Source organism: Pongo pygmaeus, chromosome 3 (assembly GCF_028885625.2).
Source record: "Pongo pygmaeus isolate AG05252 chromosome 3, NHGRI_mPonPyg2-v2.0_pri, whole genome shotgun sequence".
Taxonomy (NCBI): domain Eukaryota; kingdom Metazoa; phylum Chordata; class Mammalia; order Primates; family Hominidae; genus Pongo; species Pongo pygmaeus.
Window position 1 is genome coordinate 80,108,476 of NC_072376.2, and position 27,078 is coordinate 80,135,553.

Here is a 27,078-nt window from a genome sequence, read left to right on the forward strand (position 1 = left end):
TAAGATATATCATAAAATTTGATAATATACACTGCAGTGCCCATTGAGCAGACTGAACAAAGGCCATTAATGTAGCAAGGAAGACATATTTTTAATATCTTTAGTCTGACATTCACTTATCCTTTATTTACATATGCTTAATCTCTTAATTTTCTACAAATTGTAGCTTATACTCACAGAGTTTTAAAAAAATTCATGACAGCCCTCTCATTTTCTGCATCTACAATTCTAGGTTATATACTGCCCTAAGTATACAGGTCCATAGGGCTATATAAAGAATTTATTTGAATTTGAAATCTTGATTTTGTGAAAGAAACAAATGTCTTGAGATTTTGTTAAAACAAGTCTGGCAAGTCTTGGCCCAAAGTTACACTGAGAGGGAATCTGTTTTCCTTTGAAAACAAAAGTACTATCAATATTTTCATAAAATGTGAGTATAAAATAGAACATAGTATTATTAAACCATATTAACATTTCATTGGCAGAGATTTCACTTTGTTAAAGGCTGTATAAGAACAGCTTAATCTCATAACCCAGAAGTTTTTACTGTTATTGTTGCTTCTTTATTTTTGGCTAAAGTGTAATTTTTAAATGAGTATACAGAAACCCAATACTATATATTGAATGACTTTAAGTAAATAAATATCCATGCTATTCATCAGGGTAAGTGATCTAGTGACCAGAATAGAAAGGATATATTTTGCTAGCCCCTAGCACAGTATGCCTCAGCACAGAGGTTTCTTGGGTTACTGCTAGTGAGTGATTCCAATTCTTGGCAGTCTGATCCCACACATTATATAAATTCCAACTCCTGCATCTGTTTAGGTGAGTGTTGGCTAAATGCATATGTAATGAAATTAAACAATATTTTTTAAGGTGATTTTTAGGATGGGTTATACCCCCTCTTTTTCTCCTCCTTTCCTTGCAACCCGCCCTCTACTCATTCTTTTTATGCATATTTTTGAGAGCCTGAATATGCTAGGAAGAGGGTTTCAGTCTGTTAAGAATTCATGACCTTGTGGAGTTGAGATACAATTAATAAAATTTCTAGTATAATGAGGTAAGTATTATGATACCATGAAAGCACAGAGGAGAAACACCTACTCTGTTTTGTAAGGATTAGGGAAAGCAATTTAGAGATTATACCTAACACAAACACACAGATGTTTGCATAGTATGTGAGCACACATTTAAAAAAAATGTAATTTACATCCCAGAAATAAGACAGTAGTGACTCAGTGTGAGTTGATATGCCTGTCTCCACTACAATGAAAGAAATATAATGTCTTAAGTATGGGTTGACATTTGCAAACTAATTGATTTTTCTAGAAGAATGATGCCACATAATTTAAAAATATTAATGCTTTTCTAATCTCTAGTGTATTTTCAATGGCTAACATAGTTAAAACCAAAGCGAAACTTTTATTATGTACATAATCGAATGCAAATTGTGTCAGGCTAGTTTAAAAAATATGAATGTCAGTCCTGGCTTGGCAATTTAATAACTGTTTGGTTTTTGACCAAGTCATTTAACTTAATTAAACCTCAGTTTCTTCTCTGGAAACAAGAGAAGGTCAAGCAAGATAGTTTTAAAATTTCTTTCCAAATTTATACATCTGACTTTTCTAAAAAATCTAGTTTACACTAATACTTAAAAGAAATTATCTTAAAACAATAGTTTTTAAGTTCCCACTCCTAGGAAGTGCTTATAAATTATTTTTTGCTCTTGCTCCCTGTAAAATTTGTCCTTGACCTGCTAGTCACATATAGTCCCCACTACACCAGCCAAGACTCGTCAGACTGGTTCTGTTGAGATCATCAGTGACTTATTTCCTCACTTTAATTCAGCCCACAAAGTCATTGATAGAGCTGGTTTCCCACACTTGGATGTAGATCTCAACCTTCACAGGACTCTTCATTGCTGGTTGGCAATGATGTATCGGTGAGTTCCCTTTTTCTTTCTAGAAGTCTTAAGGTAACTTTTAGTTTAAAACAGCATGAGCCACACCAAAGAATGTGTAGATCTACAGTTTATTATTTTTTTAAATATAGAAACATATTTTTGAGATTTTAAGTAAAATTATGTCAAGAAAAAGATTTCTATTCTTTCTGTATTAGTGTTTCCTGTCCTCTTGTGTTGTATCCCCCAGTGTTTTTCTGCTTACTTTTAGAAGATTTCTACACAATGTAAAGGTACATGGTGTTTGACAGCTGTCTTTTAGTTAGTTTGGCCATATGTTTCAAGAAAGATATAACATATTTTTAGCGTGGGCTTTGTCTTATTGAGAAACACTTATTTTAGAAGGTGTACATGAAAAAAAGTCTGAAATAATGCGGAAAAAAACATGTTTATTTCTGTAAGTAGTTAAAAATTTAAAAATTCTAGATGTTTTGAAAGAATCAGAAACAACTGAAGAAAATAATATGACTAAATTATTATAGCCTGATAAAAAATAAATCCACTGATATGCCTGGCCATAGTCAACTTCTCCAAAGATAAGTCATGATCATTTTGAGGTTTTCTTTCAAAGTTAGAAACTAATCAGTAACAAAGTTTTGTGGTACTAGTTTTGTCTTTGAAAATAATTTTATCTTCTGATTAAAATTTATTTTCTCTGATTCTCATATTGGCATATCATTTTTTATTAGTTTTTACTTTGAGACAGTTTGAAAATGTTAAACTTTGAATGAAATCTGTGGTCTTCATTTAACATGGAAAAACAGGTTCTGTCATCAATTGAAAGTTCTACATACTTGTTATTAGAAGTTTAATACTCTTCTGTACATATCCACGAAGCAACTAAAAGCTACGGATACTAAAAATTTTGTCAGGCTTATCAAGGCTCCCTGCCTTTTGCAAGTATTTCTTTACAACCAATGATGGTTTTGTATCCTATTCTCTTTTTCTCATTGACTTTACTATAGAAAACAGTGCTTCAAGAAAGCTTCCAATAAACTTAACATACTAAATAGATTCCAAGCCTTATCTATGGTATATGTCAGAAATTTGGAATTTGGTTATAAATGTGTAGAGGAGGATAATGTGGGAATACTGGAGTGAATTTTTCTGAGCGTGGTCTCTAATTTGAAGCAAAAGATGTGCCTATTTTTAAAAATCCTGCTGCAGAATAGATGCAAGTAATCTCTCAAGGAAAAAACCAAAAACCAAAACCAACCATCCAACAAACAAAAACATCTTTCTGATCTGAAGATTGTATAAAACATGAAGCACATCTATGTTTGAGTGGGTTTAGATGAGATAAAATGTTAAGAGCATGTACTAGAGCAAAAAAGGATTAAGTTTATTATTCACATTTGCTGTCGTAAATGTGCCAACAGGAGTGTTATCGAGGAAGAGGGATAATTGAAATCCTAGGATATAAGTAGACAATTTCTTTTTAAGGTCATTGGTTTTAACTCAGAAAGAATACAAGAAACAGGTGGGGAATTTTATTAAATAGCATGCTCCTTCCTTTTCAGTCAGATTTCGGATAGCCTTCTCCCTGACTCTACCTGAATAAGAATCAGGTTTTTTTTTTTTTTAGAATTTAAGGGTAGGAAAAAATTTAAACTGGGTAAACATTATTCTTCTTGTACTGTCATTTTCTCCAAACTCTTATTTTGGACTATTCTTTGAGCATGAAGAGATCAACACATGAATTTTATAAACACACAACAGAAAGTTAAAGAAAACTTAATCAGGCATAAGTTTATAAAAAACGGATTTGGGAAGAGAAGAATGTATCCATTAAATATACTTATGGGTCATAGGGGTGTATACTAACTATATTTATCAGCAACCACCGAGAAGAAGTAAAAATAAGCAGACTGAATTTATAGGCATCGACATCCACACATATTGAGATGGCTGAAGGTGAAATGAGTAATATTCAAATGAGACAAAATGGACAACTTTAATTTTTACTTAATAAGGTAAGCACTGTCTCTAAAAGTGTAGTCTATAGACCCCTGCATTACAGTGCTTATTAAAAATAGGAAAGTCCAGCTCTCATCCCAGAAATTCTAATGAATCTCTGGTTGAGACATGGAAATCAATTTAAAACATTTACACAATGTAATTCTTATTTACCCTAAATTTTGACAAGCACTAGTAGTGTAAAGACATAGAAAAAGAAAAAGAAACATGTAAGCCTGAAAGAAATTAAACCATAAATGAAATAGACCAGTTGTTAAAAGTAGTTCTTTGTTTTATTTAAATTGATGTAATTACATCTTAATGGGAGGTGCTCTTTCCCAGTCACCTTTCCCTTCAAGGGAGAAGAGTACTCATTTATGCAACATGGTGATGATTAAGAAAGAGAGGATAATTTCAGAAAGGAGGAGAAACTGAGGGGGGAGAACATAGATGTTTTTTGGTTAGTTTGTGTCTGATAAGGAGGATGACTTTATTTGGATCATAAAAATCTGTTTGTTTACAGGAAAAACCTTGGTATAAAATTAATGTAGCAGTGTTACCCTGTGACATTAGTCAGTAGGGATACTGAAGAGACACTCCTTTGAGGCTTAGGCCCAGAGTGGCTATATGGTTGTGTTATAAGTATTTAACATGTGCTCACACTTCTCCTTCAACTAGAATCAGCCCTGATCCATATAACAACTTCTAGTGAGTTCTCATTGCATACTAAGTCCTGTGTGGAAGAAAACTATCTGTTGAGCACCTACTATATATTGTGTATTTTATAAAATGCAATTTCATTAAATTTTGGTAATGTTTTGATAAGTGGTTATTGCTTTCATTCCTTTAAAAGATGAAGTACCTGTGGCTCAGACTGTCTAGGCGGTTAGTAAGTGTTGAATCTAGAATCTAACCCTGATCTTTCTGATTTTAAAATCTATACTTTTTTCCCTATAACATATTGTCTACCATGTGTAGGAAGCTAAAAGTAGCATCTCTGGAAAGTTTACAGAGAAAATAGATGGCAACAGAGAAATAGAAAATAAACCCACACGTAACCACACATGGAGAAAATGTCGGTGCATAGATTTAAAAAACCAGAAGATGTAAAGACTAATATGAAATCATGCACATTTATGCTGAGGAAAGAAGTGTGGAGGTACAATTTTACTTTCATTTATAAGTTTTAAAAACATTTTTAAAAATGCACTGCCTGCCCTTATACAACCGACTTTGTATTTAAACTAAATAAGCAGTGATCTATCTTTTCTGCACTGTTTCAAAGGTGATCAGAGTATAGCACTTTAACTACATCATCTCTGTTTTCTAAAAAGGATTACATTTGCTATATTGTGAAAATCATGTTTATCTTAGAGCAATATTTCATGGAACTAATTCACTGGTCTGCAGTAGCTGTCTGCTAAATGAATCTTTGTTGTTCTGTCATTGTTGTCTGCTTTCCTCCAAAAATATGTCATTGCTTCAACTTAAAGAGAAAATAAATAGAAACAATCCAGAAAAATATGAAAAATAGCAGTATCGTGTGTTTCCATATTAGCACTGAGATTTATAAGCATGCCTGATGGTTTTAGTGCTTGTGAATAAGGTAGATTGAACAGTCGTGAAGCAGGTCTTCTGGAAGGGTAGGAGGTGAAATGGGTTCTCTGGCTTGTTTTGTGGCTCTATCAGGGTTAGAGTTTAGAGAAACTGCACAGAGAAGTTCTTCAAGTGCGCTCCTTTGGATCTGCTCTCATTGAAGATAATAGATAAGAACTGTGAAGAATACTTTCACATTTTCAGGTTTTAATAGGTTTAAAATGACTGCATTAGAGAGAAGGAAGGTTTTAAGAGGTTGAGAAAGAAAAATGGGCTGCAGAAACACTGAGTCATGCCAGAACCTGTAAGCCCAACCTTCTTCTCCCATGTACACACATGGCCTGTGTGGTAGGGCAATTTTTAGAATTGTAATTCTAAAAATTGGTAGAACTAATCTTAGGGGGATAGAACTAATCTTAGGGGGGATCCAAAGTACCATACAGGCATATTTAAATTCTATTTTGCAACCTTTTATCTGAAGATGTCAGATGATATTTCTGTTTTGAAGCTGCAAAAGCAGACACAGAGGGATTTAGCACTTTGTTTAAAGTTGAACTGTGAGTCAGTGCAGGACAAAATAATAATTGCTATCTTTAGTTTCACATGTACTATCTGCCAACTACTGTCTTAAAACATCATATGCATTTAAACTTTATATCAACCTATGGTTATGTTATCACACTCATTTTACAGATGAGAAAAATGAGGCTTAGACAGGTAATTTTTTTTTTGCCCAGGGGTAATAATAAAAGGCAGAACTGATGGTTAACCAGGGTCTATCTGACTTCAAAGCCTATGCTCTTAATCACAATGCTATGTCTCCTTTGTCTGCCTAAGTGGTTCTTTTACTACTTTGATTTAACTGACTTACTGTCTTAAAAGATGAAAAATTTACATTTTCAAGAAACATTGTTATGGATGATCTTTGAAGTAGACCTCTAAGGCCAGTGGATAGGAAGCATTGCTGTATGCATTCTCTAAAGGAAGGGAAGAAAATGCTCAAAGATGAGATAATTTGCATGTGGCCACAGGAATGGGTGAGTCAGTCAAGACAGAGATATAGTCTGTCCTCCCACTTCGCCTGTATACTGATGTCAATACAGTCAAACAGAAGAGTTAAATTAACACCGGTGACTACATGACCCAAGACATATTATTGTTATTTTTATTACTATTACCATTTAAGCTTGTATGAAAATATATGGCCCATTTAAAATTAGTTACTTCACATTAAATTTTGTCAGGTCACAGTTAGTAAAATTTAGGGAGGGTACATATCGTAAAAATAAAAATATTATTTGACGTAAATATGCTACATATGTAATTTCAACATATGTTTTCTCATTTGGTACTTTACAAACCTGAGAATCAGATAATTTTAATCTTACCATGACTTTACAGCTAGGGAAACCAAAAATTAGGAAGACTGACACTTCCAAATCTCTGCTAAGTGACTGGTAGAGCTGGAATCTGAGCACACTTGTTCTCACATCAGCACTGTGCTTTCTAGTCCTGGCTGCTGCCAGGTCATGATTCTGGGATCAGAAGAGCTTCTTTGGTGAAGCACAGATAACTTACCTTGGCTTTCGAAAAATTACTTTATCTTAGTGTTTCAACTTTCCTAATTCAGAAAATACCAAAGATAATAAATGAACACTTTAAAAATATTTCAAACCAATCTTTTAATTATATAGTACATTCAAGTCATTATTAGGTATTTGGGGATACATTATTTGATTCAACAATAAAGCTATATTTGGCCTTTTAAAAACAGGATACTGAATTCTTGTACTAAACTGTAGGACAACTGGCAGCTGCCTGACTCAAATCTCTGAATTGGATGGGTCCGAAGATGAATGCTTTTTAAAGTTTTCTTTACTAGTTGAATCCCTTTTTGCACTGGAAGCTTAATGCAGACCCTTGATGTTTGGAGCAGAATTGCTGTGGGTGGAGTGGGATAGAGGCTAGAAGCTTCCTCTACCTTCCTGTCTTTTATTCCCTTAGGCATATGTGAGGCATCTGAGTGGATTTTTCAACCCACCTTAAAACTAATTTTTCATTATGAAAGAGGAAATAATGACAATGGCCAACTTTTGTGGTGTATTTACTGTGTGCCTGGCATGGTGCCATCTGCCTTGTGTTACTTTATTTAATCTTCAGAAGAATCTTCTGAGTTAGGTCCTATCATTATCTCCATTTGTGAGTGGGGAAATGTAGATTTAGAGAGGGTGAGTAACTTTCCTAGAGGCACCTAACTAGTAACAGGCAGTTAGGACTAATCCCAAGCTGTTTGATGCCTAAGCCCAAGTCTTTATCCACTAAACAAGAAAATGGAAGCCATTTGCTTAAAGTCATAGAGCTTGTTACAAGGAGGCTCTTGACTAGAACCTTGGTCTTCTGATATATTAATATTATAATTATTAATTGTATCTCAAAACTATGCTGCTAGAGAAAATTAAGTTAAAATAGTTTACCATCTTTCACATATACAGAATTTGCAAGAGAATTAGTAAATACGTGTCTTCATGTCCTCTTTTCCCAAAGATCATTATGTGAAACTGTCAATTTCCCTTGATTGCAACAATCTGTTTTGCATATTATAATAGTATCGGATTTAGCTATGAGTGACAGGAAACCCAGTGTAACAGAGGATTACATAAAATGGAATTTTATTCTGTTTAATGTGAAACAATTCTGGAGATAGGCAGGTAAGAACTAATAGGGAGGTTCACAAAATAATTTGGAATCTAGGCTCCTACTATTGTGCTGTCCTACCAGCTTGATTATGTGTCTTCCAAATCCTGGTCTACTGTGGCAATCTGTGCTTCAACTAGCACATATGTATTCTAACTATGAAATGCCCATTAGGATTCCAGCCGACAAAATAGAGACTCCATTGGGAAGAAAGTATTCATATGCTGACTCTTATGGACAAGGGGCACTATTTGATTTTTCTGGTGGCTGTGTGCCTAACCAAAGATCAAGGTTTCTGTTATTAGGAAAAAAAGAATAAATATTTGGGATAGGCGTCTAGGAGATTCTAGTATAGCTGTATTAAGCTTGAATGGTAAGAGGTATAGCCCATTGTGATGAACATAGGCTGGTGGATATATAGTTTTGAAGTGTAGGCAAGTGAGCTGAGCTGCAGTTATAGATTTGGTAGTCATCAGTATATAGATATGAATTAAACGCATGGACATTGGTAACTAAAAGTATTTGTTCTTTTGGGTAAAATAATGCATTTCTTATAATTTTTATGGTATTAATTTGCACAGAAATCCTACTTTATTCTAATATGAACCTGAGCTTATTTCACTATGTTATTATTAAATGCCAATATATTAGAACGTAATTGTCAAGGTGAGTATATAATAAAAAATTTCATAAATTTTGTGTACCATCCAAAAATTAAAACTGAATTCTTACATATATTTCAGGTCAGTAACTGGGGCAGAAAATTCTTTAATCAAGAAAACTCACTTTTCATTTTGGAAGAATTATTTAAACATTGACAGGGTCTATACATTTTTCAATTTCTCTTCATTGCTGAATTAATTCAGATGGAATTTTGTTACATGTAGAAATTTCTAGATTGTCTAAAGAATTCTTGGTGTATGGTTTAGAGTGCTTTCTAAGGAAAGAGCAAGCCAGAGGACGCAGCAGGGTGTCAGCATGTGGCCCAACTGTCACATTCAGGCACATTTTAATCAGGGTCTAGAGATTTTAAAAAATTGGTGTATAGTAGTTATACATATTTTGGGGGTATCTGTGATATTTTGATGCTTGTATGCAATGTGTAATGATCAAATCAAGGTAACTGGGTTGTCTATGACCATCTTGTGTTGGAAATATTACAGTTCTCTTCTAGCTATTTTGAAATGCACAACAAGATATTGCTAACTAAAATTTCCCTACTGTACTGAATAGTAGAACTTATTCCTTCTATCTTTACATTTGTACCCCTTAACCAACTTCTCAATGCAAGTAGTAAAGTATGATTTTCAAAGTCTGGCTTTCTCAGGTATGATACTTAGATCGTTTCAAGTAACTTGTAGTCTCTTAGTTTGACTGCAAATTATTTCAAATTATCTGACATTGTAGTCAGCAGAAAAATGAGGCATTTGAAAAATTACCTGAAGTCTGATTGTTTAATAAATGCTGAATTTTAATTAGGATATTTAACATTTTTGTGTTATGTGAGGCATGGAACATTAGCTTGGATGAAAATTGAAGACCATTTAGATCAATTTAAATTTCCACTGATTTTTTAACATGTGAAGAAAAGGAGAGCTCTCAACATCATACAAGTTGGGGCTCAGGGGATGCTGGAACTCATGTGATGTGGAGTATGCTCTCAGATTTCTCATCTGTTTGAACTAACACTAAGACATAGGTTACTGGTTTTCCAGTTTAGATCTACTTCCATTGTATCATGCAAACTTTCTTGGAGTCATCTAGACAATGTCAAGAGGAAGATTTGGTAGGAAGACAGCTAAAATTTTAAAAAGTTTCTGAAAGTCTCAAGCTATATATTAGCAGCCACAAGCGTGTCTCTAGCTCAGGTTTCTCAATCATTTTTCTTCTGATACACTTGCAGTGATATCAGCACACTGCTTGTTAATTCTTATTTTTCTTTCACACTTTGAAGTGTGTAAAATTCCCTATGATTGGCTGCAGTGGCATCCCTTCTTAACTTTGCTCTGGGATATTGTTGTGTATAAAGTTGCTCAGGTAATGCCAATTTATTATCTTGAACTAAAAAGAGTTTGAGGAAGAGAAAGCAAATATGTTAGTAGGATTCAAACTTCAGTAGCTTAAAGTCTATAAACCCATAACTAATTACTTAATAATATCTTTAATTTTTTTGCAACCCACCTATCTGTATGTAGTTGCAAATTTCTAGAGATCAGGCCAAGTGTCAACTTAAATATCGGTTTGTAGTCACCTGTGCTGTACCATATTTAGTTGGGAACTTAATAAAGACCTTGATGATAATCACAGTGGAGGTCAGAGACATTCCTTACTGTTGAGTTGCCACTAATATTTATGTAGTACACCTATCTAACAAAGTCTGTTGATATCATATGCAATCTTCACAACCTCCTTTTCAAGGTAGAGGAAAGATACTGTCACTTAAGTTTTATGGTTGGTTAAATAGACATAGTTAAACTCTGGGTTTTGTAACTTCTCTATGATAACTAGCCGTAATTATTATGGTAGGGAATGCAAACATTGTAATTCAGCCCAAGGGCCTGGCTGATGCTATTAGATACTTATAGATGTGTTTTATCTTCCAGTGGATAGGACAGAAATATGTTATTTGTAATTTTATATGGAGTAATTTCCTTGTATTTCTTCTTTTTTTTTAAAAAAACTGCAATGAAAATATATAATCCATGCACATATATATAATATTCTGTTTTATTTCTACTGTGGATATTTTTATAGTCTTGCTCTAGAAAGTGTGAGAAGGATTAATGATGTCACCAATGCTTGCTGGTTTGGGCTTTTCACAAAATAAAACACATCTCAAATACTTTTGTTGATAGGATAAGCAGGCACAATCCTATGAGCTAAGCTACTGTCAAATACGTAACATATGCCGAAACAAATATATAGACCAATGGAACAGAACAGAGGCCTCAAAAATAATGCCACACATCTGCAACCATCTGATCTTTGACCAACCTGACAAAAACAAGCAATGAGGAAAGGATTCCCTATTTAATCAACGGTGTTGAGAAAATTGGCTGGTCATATGCAGAAAACTGAAAGTGGACCTCTTCCTTACACCTTAGACAAAAATGAACTCAAGATGGATTAAACTTAAATGTAAGACCTAAAACCATAAAAACTCTAGAAGAAAACCTAGGCAATACCATTCAGGACATAGGCATGGGCAAAGACTTCATGACTAAAACACCAAAAGCAATGGCAACAAAAGCTGAAATTGACAAATGGGATCTAATTAAACTAAAGAGCCTCTGCACAACAAAAGAAACTATCATCAGAGTGAACAGGCAACCTAGAGAATGGGAGAAAATTTTTGCAATCTATTTATCTGACAAAGGGCTGATACTCCGAATCTGCAAAGAACTTAAATTTACAAGAAAAAAGCAACCCCATAAAAAAGTAGGCAAAGGATATGAACAGACACTTCTCAAAAGAAGACATTTATGCAGCCAACAAACACGAAGAAAAGCTCATCATCACTGGTCATCAGAGAAATGCAAATCAAAACCACAATGAGATACCATCTCATGCCAGTTAGAATGGTGATCATTAAAAAGTCAGGAAACAACAGATGCTGGAGAGGATGTGGAGAAATAGGAACGCTTTTACACTGTTGGTGGGAGTGTAAATTAGTTCAACCATTGTGGAAGACAGTGTGGCGATTCCTCAAGGATCTAGAACCAGAAATACTATTTGACCCAGTGATCCCATTGCTGGATATATACTCAAAGGATTATAAATCATGCTACTATAAAGACACATGCACACGTATGTTTATTGTGGCAAAGACTTGGAACCAACCCAAATGCCCATCAATGATGTCTGTTATACGTATCTCATTTCTTCTTAATGATAGACGGGAAAAAGAAAACGTGGCACATATACACCATGGAATACTATGCAGCCATAAAAGAGGATGAGTTCATGTTCTTTGCAGGGACACGGATGAAGCTGGAAACCATCATTCTCAGCAAACTAACACAGGAACAGAAAACCAAATACTGCATGTTTTCGCTCATAAGTGGGAGTTAAACAATGAGAACACATGGACACAGGGAGCAGAACATCATACACTGGGGCCTGTCAGCGGGTGGGGGACTAGGGGAGGGATAGCATTAGGAGAAATACCTAATGTAGATGATGGGTTGATGGGTGCAGCAAACCACCATGGCATGTGTATACCTATGTAACACACCTGCACATTCTGCCCATGTACCCCAGAACTTAAAGTATAATTTTTCTTTTTTTTAAAAGACCAACTATTGATTGGTGGTATTGCTGTGAAGAGGCTTCTTCTGTAAATTTTTCTTTGAAACACTGAGCCTTGACTTGTCATTTTCCAGTGCTTGCCATTAGCTTTATTTGCACTAGTACCTTTTTCCCCTTGTCTTTTTGCTGTTGCTGCTGCTTTTCTTTTTTAGCACTATTCTAAAAATGACACATTAATAAGTGACAATAATAATGCAGCTCTAAACATATTGCTTGTTTTCTGGCAATTTGGGGCTAAAAAAACATAAGCATACTTTAACTGTTACATTCACTTGACTTGCCACTAATTATACGTGTCTCCAGATTGAAAAGAAAATCATATAAAGAAAGCAATTTGATATTACTAAAGATGTTAGAATTCAATCAGTCTATCTGAAGGTGATTTTACATGAATAGGTGCACATAAGTTTTGATAGATGAAAATAATGACTGGACAAGTGTTTATGTATGTTCAGGAGAAGGTTAATTATACAAACGTCTGCTGATATGTAAAATAAATTTATTCCTTCACTTTACTACTTTCTTTGAGCATACTTTTTTCACATCTAATTTGGAGGAATTCAGTATTGAATCACTTACTGAGAAAATAAAAAATAATTAAGAAATAGGGTCAATTATATCTCAAAAAAGCTGAAAAAACAGGGTGAATCAGTTTGAAAAACAATGCTACACAGACTGGGAAAAAAACAAATAATGTTTCAAATGACAAACATCTTAGTAATGTGGTCATTACCACTATTACTAATAATTAAAATAATGATGATGATAATTATCCTTGTTATTTGTACAATGATTTTTCCACTTGGGAGCTCAAAGTACCAAACCACCTTATCATTTTTATCTCTACCTAGCTCATTAGGTTAGGAGGGGTCTGGACTTATTATCCTTGTTTTTCATATGGAGAAATTAACACAGATAATTGAATCTGTGCATACAAGACTATATAATAAATGAGTTGGTGGCAGGGCTCAGAAATATAATCTCTTAATTGTTTATTCAAAGTATTTTTGACTGGATTCTCTCTTTTCTTTGTCCCATGTTATCCCTTTTATCTTCTTCTAGCCACCCAGGAGAGCATGTCACTAAAATAGTTGTGAGTAATGTGGGAAGGTAGGGGTCAGAAGAAGAATCACAGCGGTACCTTGGACACTGCAGTGATGTAAATTCCATGAAAATACATATATAATCTTCCTTAGTTTTTTTTCATATTTTAAGAATGTCCTATGTCTCTCTCTCTCTTTTTTTTAATTCAAAAGCCATAATGTTGTTCTTAAAAAATCCACCATAAAACAAACAAAACCATAAATTAAAATTAAAATTTCTTGCTTATTTGTTATTTGGCTTCTTACTAATAAATGTTTGTTGTGTCTTCTATATATTTTGTTATGCACACACACATATAGTTTTATTATTTATGAAAACCGAAACATGGAATGCATATTATTCTATAACTTTTTAAAATTAAAACTTATCATTAACCTTTTTAATATCAATACATGAAACCTACCTCATCAATAGAATGGCTGCATTGTTTACATTTTTGTCTTGATTAAAACTTACTGTAGAACAAATAGAACGTGTCTAATATTTCACAATTCTATATAACAATCATACACTTTTGATAATTTCATGTTTTCTACAAGCACACATTCATTTTCTTCATCTGACATTTTTGGTATTAGTTGAGAAACCCTTCTCTCCCCATATTCCCCCCAAAGTTTTGCTTACGTCTGTTATACCCATCTCCTTTCTTCTGTAACAGATTAATAGCAAGCATTCAGGGATGAAGGAACAAGAGTCAGTTTTGGGGGTTTCTTAGGCTCAGTTGCACATAAAACATAATCTCATTGTGGAGAAGACTTTTTATATTGCAGTAATTGCCATTCTAGGAACAGGTGTTTGGAATTCTACTCAAGGGAAAACTGGAGATGGGAAAGGTTGGGGAGAGTAAGATAAAAGCTTCCCTGGTTATGGCCCCGTGGAAAAATCACAGGAACAAGGCAGGAGAACAAGCAGAGTCCCTGGAGGCTTCCACTACATCTCAGTGCCTTTCCCAGGGACAGGATTGTATAGAGATGATAACACCATTGACTTCTATGCCAATGCTCTTTATTTTGTGTCCGGCCAGAGCCAGGATGTAATGATGGTGTGACAGGGGCCAACCTGATAATATCATCACTTCCTGATCCTATATCATCAGGAAACAGAGTGTTCTTGATTTCTGTAAACAAAAAGCATTTATTGTGAAATGGTTTGCTGTTTACACATTCATGATCTAATTTTAGGTCCCAAAGTGCTTTAGAAGGAATGGTTATCCCGCCCCTTACTGATATATGGAGAAATTGAGCTCAGAGTTTAAATGATTTGTCCAAGTCACAGATCTGTTAATGAAAGGGCTGCACTTAGAATTCTCCTTATTCTGATTCAACACCCAGTACTCCTCCAGGAGAATACCATGTTTTCCTCAAGTCCTCATGTAGCAGACAGCACTCTAGAAAAAAAAAAAAAAAGCATAGCACACACTGGCATGGTAAATATCTCAAGAAATCTAAAATAAGAGTATCATATTCAAACTCCTTAGTCATCTCTGACTTATTATTTCACATTTCTGGCTTTAGAGTTTGCTTACCAAATATTATAACCCAATGGGACAGCAACTTTACCAATCAAATAAAAATCATGTGGATCAATGTTTTTCAGTAACATGTATTTTTGAAGGCAGAACAAATAGAAGAAGTTGAGGGAATCTCATGCAAAAAGAATTTCCTGTAGCATTTTTTATTTATGTTTTATTTTTTTTTGAGACGGAGTCTCGCTCTGTCGCCCAGGCTGGAGTGCAGTGGCCTGATCTCAGCTCACTGCAAGCTCCGCCTCCCAGGTTCACGCCATTCTCCTGCCTCAGCCTCCCGAGTAGCTGGGAGTACAGGCGCCTGCCACCATGCCCGGCTAATTTTTTTGTGTTTTTAGTAGAGACGGGGTTTCACCATGTTAGCCAGGATGGTCTCGATCTCCTGACCTCGTGATCCGCCCACCTGGGCCTCCCAAAGTGCTGGGATTACAGGCGTGAGCCACCGTGCCTGGCCTCCTGTAGCATCATTAAAGCTTAAAGGTAAATATTAGCTCAAAACCTCAGGTTCTTTAGGAAGGGGCCTCTGGTTGTTTCTTCTATGTATCCTCAAAGTTTGGTGTGGAAATAGATCAGAAAATTAGAAGAACAGAATTAGCAACTCTATCTGAAACCTGGTATGCTTCAAGCTGTAATACATTTCAAAGGCTATTTAAGATTCTACAGTGCTAGAGAAAAGGCTTAAAATATTTTTAAGCTCCTGCAGTGTCTAACTCTATATCAAGTACATGGCTGGCTCTACAAGTGATAGCTAACATTTAATATTGCACTTTCTACATGTCAGGCATTGTTACAGGCACTTTATATGTAGTACTTCATTTAATCCTCACAATAATCATATGAAATAGGTACTATCATTATCATCTTCCTTTTACGGATGAGGAAACCGAAGCACAGAAAAGTCAAACTACTTGCCTAGCAACAGGAGTCAGAGTCAGGATTGGCCTCAGTAGCCTGGAACCAGGGTGTGTTCTAATCCCAGACAGTACATGACCCTTCAACTGAATGTCCTTTATTCCCCCCAAATATCTGTTTTGTCTAATGGGTGGATGTGTTGCATGCTCTGAAATAATCTATCTATTTACTTTCTTCCTTAGGCCAGATGTGGTGAGGGCTAGGAAAAGAGTCTGTTGGGAACCCTGGGTTATCGGCCTCGTCATCTTCATATCCCTGATTGTCCTGGCAGTGTGCATTGGACTCACTGTTCATTATGTGAGATATAGTAAGTATAAGCTGCCTTGGCATCATGTGATTTACCCCAAATATTTCCTCATACCTTGCTGTTTTGATTTGCCTCAGGCTTATTCATTCATTACTACGATTCATTTACATAGCCTGTACAAAGGAATCTTTACCTGCTTTGTCTCTTATTTAGTCCTCATAAGTCAAGGAGGATTCTTTTTTCTATCTTTGATGTAGTGATGCTTTCTGCTGGGAACAGCATGCTTATCTGCATCTTCCTTAATACGCAATAAGTGAATATTAATCAAGGGAAAACTACAGGATAGCTAGAACCAATGTCTTGAGTTGTTTGAGGTCACAGGGCAAGCATCTTGATTTAAAATAATTCTGACCGGGTGCAGTGGCTCACGCCTGTAATCTCAGCACTTTGGGAGGCTGAGGCGGGTGGATCACTTGAGGTCAGGAGTTTGAGACCAGGCTGGCCAACATGGTGAAACCCCGTCTCTACTTTAAAAAAAAAAAAAAAAAAACAAACATAGCCAGGTGTGATGGTGTACACCTGTAGTCTCAGTTCCTGGGGAGGCTGAGGCAGAAGAATCACTTGAACCCAGGAGGTGGAGATTTCAGTGAGCCGAGATCATGCCACTGCAGTCCAGCCTGGGCAAGAGAGAGATACTCGGTCTCAAAAATAATAATAAAAAAAAATCCAACTCGTTGAAATCCTGACATCCCAATAAATCAATGACACAATCTGGAGTCATAAAGAAGTAGGCTCTATTCTGTACCAGTAAGTTACAGAAATAGTCATAATGAGGTATTGTTGAGTAAGTGCCTATTTCTGTTATTGAAATCTCATCTTAGGATATATTGTAGGTGATTAAAGAGGATAGGTATGCCAAGAAAGCTAATTATAAAGACGTTCACCCTGCGGTTATCAGGTACCTCATTGCTAGATGAACTGTTAGTTGCTATGTTATTAGAAAGGTCTCCAGGGTACTTCAGAACTGTTCTTCTGGGATGTAACAACCCTTCTGAAGTTTCCTCCTACTCTGCCTAGGGTTTTAATTACTTGACTCAACCATGACCTGTTAGTTTAATATCTTCCTCTGTTACTAGATTATACTTGGATGTTCAAGGCACCGTAACCATAGAAGCTAATAACTTGACTCTAATTTAATTGGGACCTTGTTGAAATTGCTTTCCAGTAACGAGAAAGAGTACTCTGTAACCTGGTTATCTTCCTCTGCTATCCACGCAAGTGTAATCTCAATTTCCAAAGCAAGGTGGATCATTTCTGGGTAGTTTAAAAAAATATTTAAAACAAAGATTTTTTTTTGGTAGAATTTGCATACAGGCAGGTCTTTTAATTTGGAGTATCTGCATATTAATAACAGATTTTTCTGTAGCATACTTTATTTTTTTTTTTACTTTTTGAGACGGAGTCTTGGTCTGTTCCCAGGCTGGAGTGCAGTGGCTTGATCTCGGCTCACTGCAACCCCTGCCTCCTGGGTTCAAGTGATTTTTGTGCCTCAGCCTCTTGAGTAGCTGAGATTACAGGCGTGTGCCACCACACCTGGCTAATTTTTTCTATTTTTAGCAGAGACAGGGTTTCACCATGTTTGTCAGTCTGGTCTCAAACTTCTGACCTCAAATGATCTGCCTGCCTTGGCCTCCCAAAGTGTTGGGATTACAGGCATAAGCCACTGTGCTGGGACTGGAGCATACTTTAAATAAAAATGAATTGCTGGAATAACTTTATAGTTCTACAGTTCTGCTGAGAATATTGAGTCCTACTTTGTTGTAAGCATCATTATTCGTCCCCATGGATGCGTAGGACTGTTTTACACACTTTTGTGTGTCTAGAATTTATCAGAATCTTGGCACATGTTAGGTGCTTTATAAATATTTATTAAATACTGAATGATAATATCAAATGAATCACACCTACAATATTTTCTTGGGCCATACTTCGGCTTGTCTGACTTCACAAGAAATTCCTAGTAACACTAGGGGCTAATCACCTCAGTGAGAGAAAATGTCCCTTTCTACTTCTCATTTGCCTCTTCCCAAGCCAAGTTTTATAAGATTCATAAATCTTACTCATATGTATACAGTGAAAACTTGGCAAGAATTTTTTCAGTAACCTGTTCCTGAATCCTGTTGTTTGGATGATCAACTGAGTAATACTGAACACACAGCTTCTACTGCCCACACAGTACACCTGAATAAACAGTGATTGTTGTGATGTGTGTTACTGCCTTCTATTTGTGACCTGCTTTCTGTTTTGGGATGTAAACTAACTGAGTGGTTTTGGCAGATGAATATTTAGAAGCTGACATGCCAAAATAACAAAACCAAACCAAACCAAAAAAAAACTGTTACAGAAATAGACAGATACAGATAAAGGAAATCAGATTTGGAAAAACATCATTTTGGTTCTCATTTCATAAAGCCCAGGACAATGTAGAATTCTGTGTACAGTTCGTGTCTGGGGCCTTTGGGGGTGCATTTCTGCCTCTGTGTGATTTGGATGTCAGAAGATGAATCTGTTATAAGCAACATCATTGCAGATTATAGAATCACAAACCTGCTAGAAAATTACCAACAAACTCATGTTTATCCTTATTTTTAACTTATCTGTTAATATTCCCAACATATTTTAGTAACTACTCATATCATATATTTATGGCAGCTGGTAATATGTTTTAACAGTGGCCTGCTTAAGTCTACAGAGTAAAGTAAAATATTGAGCACAGATAATAAATTGTTAAGTTGGTTAAACCATATGAAATTGCCAATATTTGACTATTTTTGACCTGTACTAATGGCAATTTTAAATCATTCAATCTAATAAGTCAAAAAACTAATTTGAGGGTATAGAAGGGTCTGTTACCATTCTGTCTAGAATCTTGCTATTCTGTCTAGAATCTTGCTATTTAACGTATGATTAGCTACCAGAAACATCAACATCACTTGCTAGCTTGTTAGAAATGCAAAATCTTGAGTCTAACTTTAGACCTCATGTACCAGAGTCTGCATTTTAACAGGCTCCCTAGGCAGTTTACTTTTACATTAAAATTTGAAGCAGAATTCTAGAAGAATGGATACAACTCCACAGAGAGTTATAGTTAACCATGAGGCAGATGTTAAAAAATACAAATGTAATAGAATAGTAGTTTACAGAGATAGTTATGAGTTATTTCCCAGTATTTCAATAAATTTAAAATCTTAGTTGAAGTTATGTATATTTCCAGGTACCTGCCTGAATTTCATGTTACCCTGGCCATTCAGAGAAATGGAGGTGAGGAGGGATGGAGGAAGAGTAAAACCTCCCAAGTCCTTCACTTAGGTCTCTTGTACTCTGGCGACCCAACTTTCAGTGTCTCCTGCCTGCGATTCATCTCTTTTATTCATCACCAACCGCACCCCAGCCCTTGTCAGAGTCTGATGGCTGCTTCCCTCTCTGTCCCACCAAATCCTCTGAATGGCCAGGGTGTTTTTTTTTTGAAATATACCAGTAGTTTTTTGCATAACTTTTATACAACAAAAGACTTGTCCTCTAGCTTCAATAAGTGGCTTTTTTTCCTACTCTAAGAAGCAGCATGTGAAATAAGTGGGTACTTTGGAAGTTGGTCTTGGCTATGTCCTGCTGGGCTTGGGCAAGTTATTTACATTTCCAAGACTGTGGTCTATTAAATGTGGATAACATTGCCTTTTCATGGAGTTATTGTAAATTAAATGAGATATGTGAATGTACTGGGGATACTGGTGTTCAGTGTTAGTTTCCTTTTCTTCTGCAGTTTAAGTGAAGAGGGAAAGAATAGGGAGGAAGAGAAAGGAGAAGAGAGACTGTGACTGGATAAGCCACACTCTGCTTTCTTATAGTAACTATATACAACTGTCTTGATCACCAATGTATTTCTAATGCTTGACACAGTGTCTCTTGCTGAAAAGTGGTTGGCACTAATATTTGTTGAATGAATACATTAATTTTCTGAGGGCTGTGTGCTTGCTTTATGCACTGGAGGGTAGAGGAAAAGTTATATGACATTAACTTTTCAGCAGGTTAAAAATGTGGGTTGCTTAAATTGAATGCAGAATGTAGAGACAGTGGCTAAGGAGCAGACAAGCCAACCCCTGTGGTTGGTGGGAAAAACATACATGCAGTGACAAGGGACCCAGGTGAAACTAAATAGTGTCCCCGGAAGGTTATGCCAGGTGGCAACTTTAGCTCCCTAAACTTCTATTTACTGAACCCCTTGCATTTTAATTCCTAACCTCATCTTCCTTTTCAGCCAAAATAAATTTTCTCAAACTAGAGTTCTTGTGGCCAGAATTGATGTATAGTTGATGGAAGGGAAAAGAAAATCTACGTTTGGAATATAAAAATGCAGTGACCCTTGGGAGGCTTCTGAATCCATCCCTGTTTGTATGCTCAGATGGCATGACTTGCTGTCTCTTGTGGCTTACTTAGGAATGAGTAACACATGAATAATCAGCCCACTGTTCCAATGAGCTACTTGTACAGTACTCCAGGAACACCAGGCATTTCTTACAGCTTTTATACTCTATATCACATGATGATAAATGTTGTTGTTTTTTATCCTGAGATAACTATGAGGCCTGGGGCAGGATGATGATGATGACCTGTGCTAAGAGCATTCCTTCCTGTTTTAGTCTTCCAGCAACAACCAAGCAGGGATATAATGATGCTTTATACACATCTGATAAAAATTATGATAGTGTTTTGCTTCTTTCCTTGTAGATCAAAAGAAGACCTACAATTACTATAGCACATTGTCATTTACAACTGACAAGCTATATGCTGAGTTTGGCAGAGAGGCTTCTAACAATTTTACAGAAATGAGCCAGAGACTTGAATCAATGGTAAGCAACTTGTCATCCACTTTTAGTGCATTTGCTGTCACTTTTTACCATATTTTTAGCATCCTAGCTTCTAAAAGATCCATTCAACTAACGGATCCCTGTGTATCTGCAAAATGAAAAGAGGCCCTAACCCAAGGAATATAAAACAAAATGGACAATACATCACTTAGCACAGTATGACTTGCAGGGTTGAACCAAAGAAACTTTAGCCATTCAGTCAGGTCCTTCTTATTCACCTTTCCTTAGCTAGTGCTATACTCTTGATCAGCAGAGTCCAGAGATTCTGGAAATGTGAGTGTGGCTTAAAATATATTTGTTGTATCCTAGACTTCCTAAAAAAGAGACCTGGAGCAGAAGATTGCCAAGATTGAAACTATTTAGGCACATACCTAAATAGTCTGTTAGTTTTTAAAAATATCTAACCTTCAACCAGCTTTTGGTATATAAATCTGTAGTAAATCCACAGATATGCAATTCTACCCAGTTTTAAAAAATATTTAACCTTCAACTAGCTTTTGGTATGTAAATCCTCAGATAAGCAACTCTACCCTTAACACATCAACATTTATCTTGAGGGATCAATTAAATACTTAAGAAACTGGAAAAATTAGCAGCATGGGCCAAAAGAACAAGGGCCTAAGTGGTAACTTCTTATCATTATCAGATTAATTAAAGAATAATTTAACTTTTTCTGGCAACCTGTGAGGTAATTCGTGGTATAATGTGATGGAAAGAAAACTGAGCTAGGAGCTGGGAGGCACATGTAGCTCCAGTGGTATCTACTAGTTAATGATACATCACTTGGAATATTAGTTTATCATTCTGGACAAAGTTCCGTATATGAAAATTAAGGCATTAGATTAGATAATTTCCAAATTGTCTTCCAGTTCCAATAACCTGAATAAGAATGGAAGTGAGACCCTGGAAACCGCCCAGTATACAGAAGCCTGGGGATTTGGCTACCTTGCTGAGACAGTGGTTGAATCCCGGTTACATTTGCACTTGCAAACACCAAATCAGGGAAATATTTGACCAGGCTCTTCTCTAAGGCTAAATACATACGCAAAATGAAGGAAATGAAATTGAATTAAAAAGGTCAAGAAGAGATGCCACTATTTCCCTTGTTCTTTGTGCCATTCATTCAAATAAATTTTATTTAAGTAAATAAAATCCAGACAGATTTAAATCTAAAGGAATATACATAAGGCTCTTTAATGCCTTCAAAATTAATAATAGTTTTGAAGTTACTTGACAAAAATTAACCCTTAAATAAAAATTTTCTTGTGAATACTGCCATCCTATTCAGAGGACTTGTGCTATTCAGCTTTGTCTTATAATTGCAAGAACTGTGCTTAGGTAAAAAAATTCAGAATTAATAAAATGTAAGAAAGAATTAAAAGGCTCATTGCTTCTGTTAATCACCAGCAAGTAGTAAGTGTTTACTAAATATCCACATACTGGAAACAACAAACCTTTGAAGTGTTCCCTTACATAAACTCCTAATTAAAATTTAAGTTGCCTAGAATTCTTATTTAGAATAATAACTAACGTCTCTACAAAAACAGATTCTTTCACTTTAGTAGAGTAAAACTCATAGGTGTGTTAGGCTAAGTATCCCAGTTCACCTGGGCCTTTCTAAGAGCACTTGGAGTGCTGAACTTGGTGTACATTATGCCAGGATACCTGACAACATTGTCACTAGGTTTGGGAAGCATTTGACATGGTCATGCACTCATTTCTATAATCCAAGTATTATGTGGCAGAATTATTTCATTTCCTTTGTCTATGGGCAGTAAAAGTCCTTATTTCAGGGTAAAATTTCTCACTCTTAATTTTCAAGAAACAGCATGTTCATTTTCTTTGGTCTCTTTCTGAGCATTAGTACAGCAGATGTCACTTCTGGCCCCACTGCGGTTCCCTACTCCTATCATTCCTAAGACAGAGTTCAGTTGAAATCACTGAGAAAACCACAATAGATTCCTCAAGCTTCCTCAAGTTCCACTCACTGTGAAATGTCAATGTTTTTTGCTCTGTTTTGTTTTTTAATTTTCTAAAAAGCTTTGAATTAATTTGTGGAATTTCAGAAAGTTGTTCTTGCTGATATGTTTTGAATATTTTTCAAACAGGTGAAAAATGCATTTTATAAATCTCCATTAAGGGAAGAATTTGTTAAGTCTCAGGTTATCAAGTTCAGGTATGTAAATCTGAATTGCTGACTTCTGAATTTAAAGCTGAAACTGTTAATCTGCTCAGTAATAAATATGTTTTGAAGTGTTAAAGATATAATTCAATCCAACAAACATTTGACACTTGTCCTGTGTAAGTCATGGGTTACAAAGTCCCTTATTCATTCCTTAAATCCCAAAGTAAGCATTTGCAAGATGATTGCTGGGGACAGAGGTATAATTGGTGCCTATGTTATAAAACTGTTTTCTGGGAAACTTACCAAGTACAGATAGTACTAAATACAGACAGACCTAACACACATCCTTGGTTTAATGGCAAGTAGTGCACCATGTGAGACAATATAGTAGATCAGGTTTGTCTTTAGCTCTTCTTCCTCCTGTTAATCAATCTTCTTTACCTTCTTCTATTCCGTCCCTCTATTCTCAAAATATGTAGCTGAGAAGATCTCATCTGTCAACTAACCATTGATAAATGGGTTTAGAACATAATGTTAAGGAAAATATTATAAGAATTTTCAATAAGATATTGACATAATACAAATTATTTGTATTAAAAAACAGAATAAGAACTATTTCCAATATTATTCCAATGACAAAACTTTAAAAGTTTCCTGCCATTCTATTATTTAGCTGATATCGCTAAGGCATTACTTTGATCACTGTCTTCTAAAAATTCTTTACTCTCTGGTGTTTGAGATAGTGCCCTTTCTTGGATCTGCAACTACTTCTCTCATCTTTAAGTTTCACTTTCTCAAAGGGACCTCATTCACCCACATGGCCTCATATGCTATTGAAATACAAGTTTCTATCTCCAGTCTAAACTATTTTTCTGATTTCTATAACTATATAGAAATCACACATCCCCATGTGGAAGTTCCACAGAAAATTCCCTAACTCAGGAAGAATCCAATCACATAAATGAGAAACTTGGAAGTCATCAAACACTCCTTCCTTTCCTGGTCCCCTCATATTTTATGAATAACTAAGTTCTACTAATTCTATTTTCCCAATAACTTTCTAATTTGCTCACCTCTTTATTCCAGTAATCTTGCTACTGCTACTCATTATTCTGTCTTCTGTTACTGCAATAGTGAGAACAGCAAGTTTATTGGAAAGATGAGGTCAATTTTGGAGATGTTGAATTTACATACTAAGGGACCATATAAACCTGAAAGATGAGTGTGACTCAGTAGAGGGAAATGGAACTGAGCAGAAGATAGAAATTTGCTCATGATCAACTAAAAAATTTGGAAGCATGGGCGTAAATTTCTCAGAAAAAGAATAATAAAAGGGAATGAAAAGGATGATGAAGAAAGCTTGAAGAACATTATTTAAGGTGATGGAAGGAATATAGGAAACTTAGATATAGGGAAAGAGCAGGAAAATAGAAAAATCATGACAGAAGCACCACTGATGCAAAAGATAAGAAGTTTCAAAGAGAGTGTGGTCGACATTGACAAATATTTCTGACTGAGTAATATAAATACTGAAAAGAATCCACTGGCTTTGTCAGCTAGGGTACTTGGGTTGTTATTTATTTTCCTGTCTTGAAAATAGTGTTACAATTAACATGTTTATAGGTATGTTCTTGCACAAATGTATGAGTGCATTTGAATATTTAATTTCCAGAAGTGGAAATGCTGTTCCAGAGAAGACAGATACTCAAACTTATAATAGATAACACTGCCATCCAAAAATAAGACTCTAATTTGTATTCCCACTTCCAGTTTATGAGAGTAGTGGTTGATGCAATATGTAGTGAAGAGTTAGATTCTTTCAGAAGTGACTATGAAAAGGAGTGGGTAAAGTAGCTGGCAGGATGATTCCAAGGTAGTAATTCATACAAATAGTATTAAGACTAATTAATTCTCTGTGTTGAAAATACAGTCACATGAAGTCAGTACAATTTGGTAAAGCAGTCTTATATCTTTAGGATTAGGAGTTGTTTAGGATAGCCTGAAGATTGTTTAGGGGAGGTAAGTAGACTTGAGCCACAAGAATAAAACCTGAAATTCAAAACCACAGTTGATTTCATATTTAAGACACGTTGTATTTGATAATTTTGAACGGTTTTTGACAAGATGTCTTTTTATATTAATAGCCATATACTTAACTAGACCTTTTGGTGGTAAGGGAGACCGTGAACAGACTAACTCACTATATGAGAGGCTGAATTTGTGGTTCTTCACATAGTAAACAGTAGCAATATAGAAGGAAACATTTACGAATGTATTTTATGCGTGCATTTCATGTAAGTGATAAAGAAAAAAGCAGATTGTGACATTACCCTTCTTTCTTTTCTTTTCTCTTTTCTTTTCTTTCTCTCTCTCTCTCCCTCTCTCTCCTTCCTCCCCTCCATTCCCTTCTCTTCTCTTCCTTTCCCTTCTCCTTCTTCCCTTCCTTCCTTCCTTCCTTTTCTCTTTCTTTCCTCCCTCCCTCCTTTCTTCACTTCCTCCCTCCCTCCCTCCCTTCCTGCCTTTCTTTCTTCTTTTCTTTTCTTTTCTTTCTTTCATTTTCTTCTTTTTTGGCCCACAGTCAACAGAAGCATGGAGTGTTGGCTCATATGCTGTTGATTTGTAGATTTCACTCTACTGAGGATCCTGAAACTGTAAATAAAATTGTTCAACTTGTTTTACATGAAAAGCTGCAAGATGCTGTAGGACCCCCTAAAGTAGATCCTCAGTCAGTTAAAATTAAAAGTAAGTTAATTTCTCTTATTTTTCTTTCATAGAACAGCTTCATGTTAGGTTTGATCTTGGCACCTATTAAAAAAATTTTTTTGATGTCCTTTAATTCTGGGGTCTTGCCACCAACAGTATATTTCTTTGGAAATAAATTGGTCCTAATGAAGTATTTTAATTTTTAAAACTACCCTAAATTTAGGCCTCCCATGAAAGCTTTTTATTAACTCCTTAGCAGTTTTTTTTATATTACACTTTATACTTTGGCTATAGAATCCAATTATAAGTGAAGAAAATGGCTTTGTATTTTCTTCTTTTTCTTGTTGCTTTCATTGTATGTTCTGAGGGTATGGTATATGGAAAGGTTCATGCCATTTACACATTTGTTTTCAAATGTCATTAATATACCTTGCTATACTTTCTTCCCTTAAACTTTTCGCCAGTGAAACATTTATAATAAACTTATTTTTGGTATATTTACAACTATAAATGAAAAATTTGGGTAGATTTTTGTTGTTCTTGTTGTTATTGTTTGTAGGGCCACATGGGACAAAACAAGTGATGATAAGTCCTCACATTTAGAAATTAAGAAATATGAGATCCTCAGTGGAAATTAAGGTCTGGCTAAGGGCTGGGTCATATGTTACAGAACAATGAAGGTCTATAGAAATACTATGTGGGCACAAGTATAATGTTACATTTTCTAGAAGTTACATTAAAAATAAAAATAAACATGTAAAATTAATTTTCAATAATTTGTATATTCAACCCAATATGTTCAAAGTATTATCATTTAAACAAATAGTCAATGTAAAAATTATTCATCAAATATTTCACTTTTTTTTGTAGTAAGGCTCTGGAATCTAGTGTACATTTTATACTGATAGTCCATTTCAATTTAGACTAGCCACACTGCAAGAGCTCATTGGCCACATGTGGCTAGTGGATACAGTAGTGGATATGGCAGCACTGGAAATTACTGAATAGCGGACAAGTAGAGAG

General features: G+C 35.3%; 1 protein-coding gene across 2 annotated transcripts in view; it reads left to right on the forward strand.

Annotated features, from left to right (window-relative positions):
* Window positions 1–1,877: 1,877 nt before the first annotated feature.
* LOC134739426 (transmembrane protease serine 11E) overlaps window positions 1,878–27,078 on the forward strand; it is a 53,100-nt gene continuing 27,899 nt past the window's right edge. Inside the window, exons 1-5 of one of the 2 annotated variants that reach the window (XM_063663713.1) lie at window positions 1,878–1,942; window positions 16,238–16,362; window positions 21,088–21,209; window positions 23,336–23,403; window positions 25,931–26,094. In XM_063663713.1, coding sequence (XP_063519783.1) covers window positions 1,932–1,942; window positions 16,238–16,362; window positions 21,088–21,209; window positions 23,336–23,403; window positions 25,931–26,094 — 490 coding nt within the window. In that variant the 5' untranslated portion in view covers window positions 1,878–1,931. Of the gene's footprint in view, window positions 1,943–16,237; window positions 16,363–21,065; window positions 21,210–23,335; window positions 23,404–25,930; window positions 26,095–27,078 lie in introns of those variants that run through there. The other variant, XM_063663714.1, reaches the window with a different exon arrangement.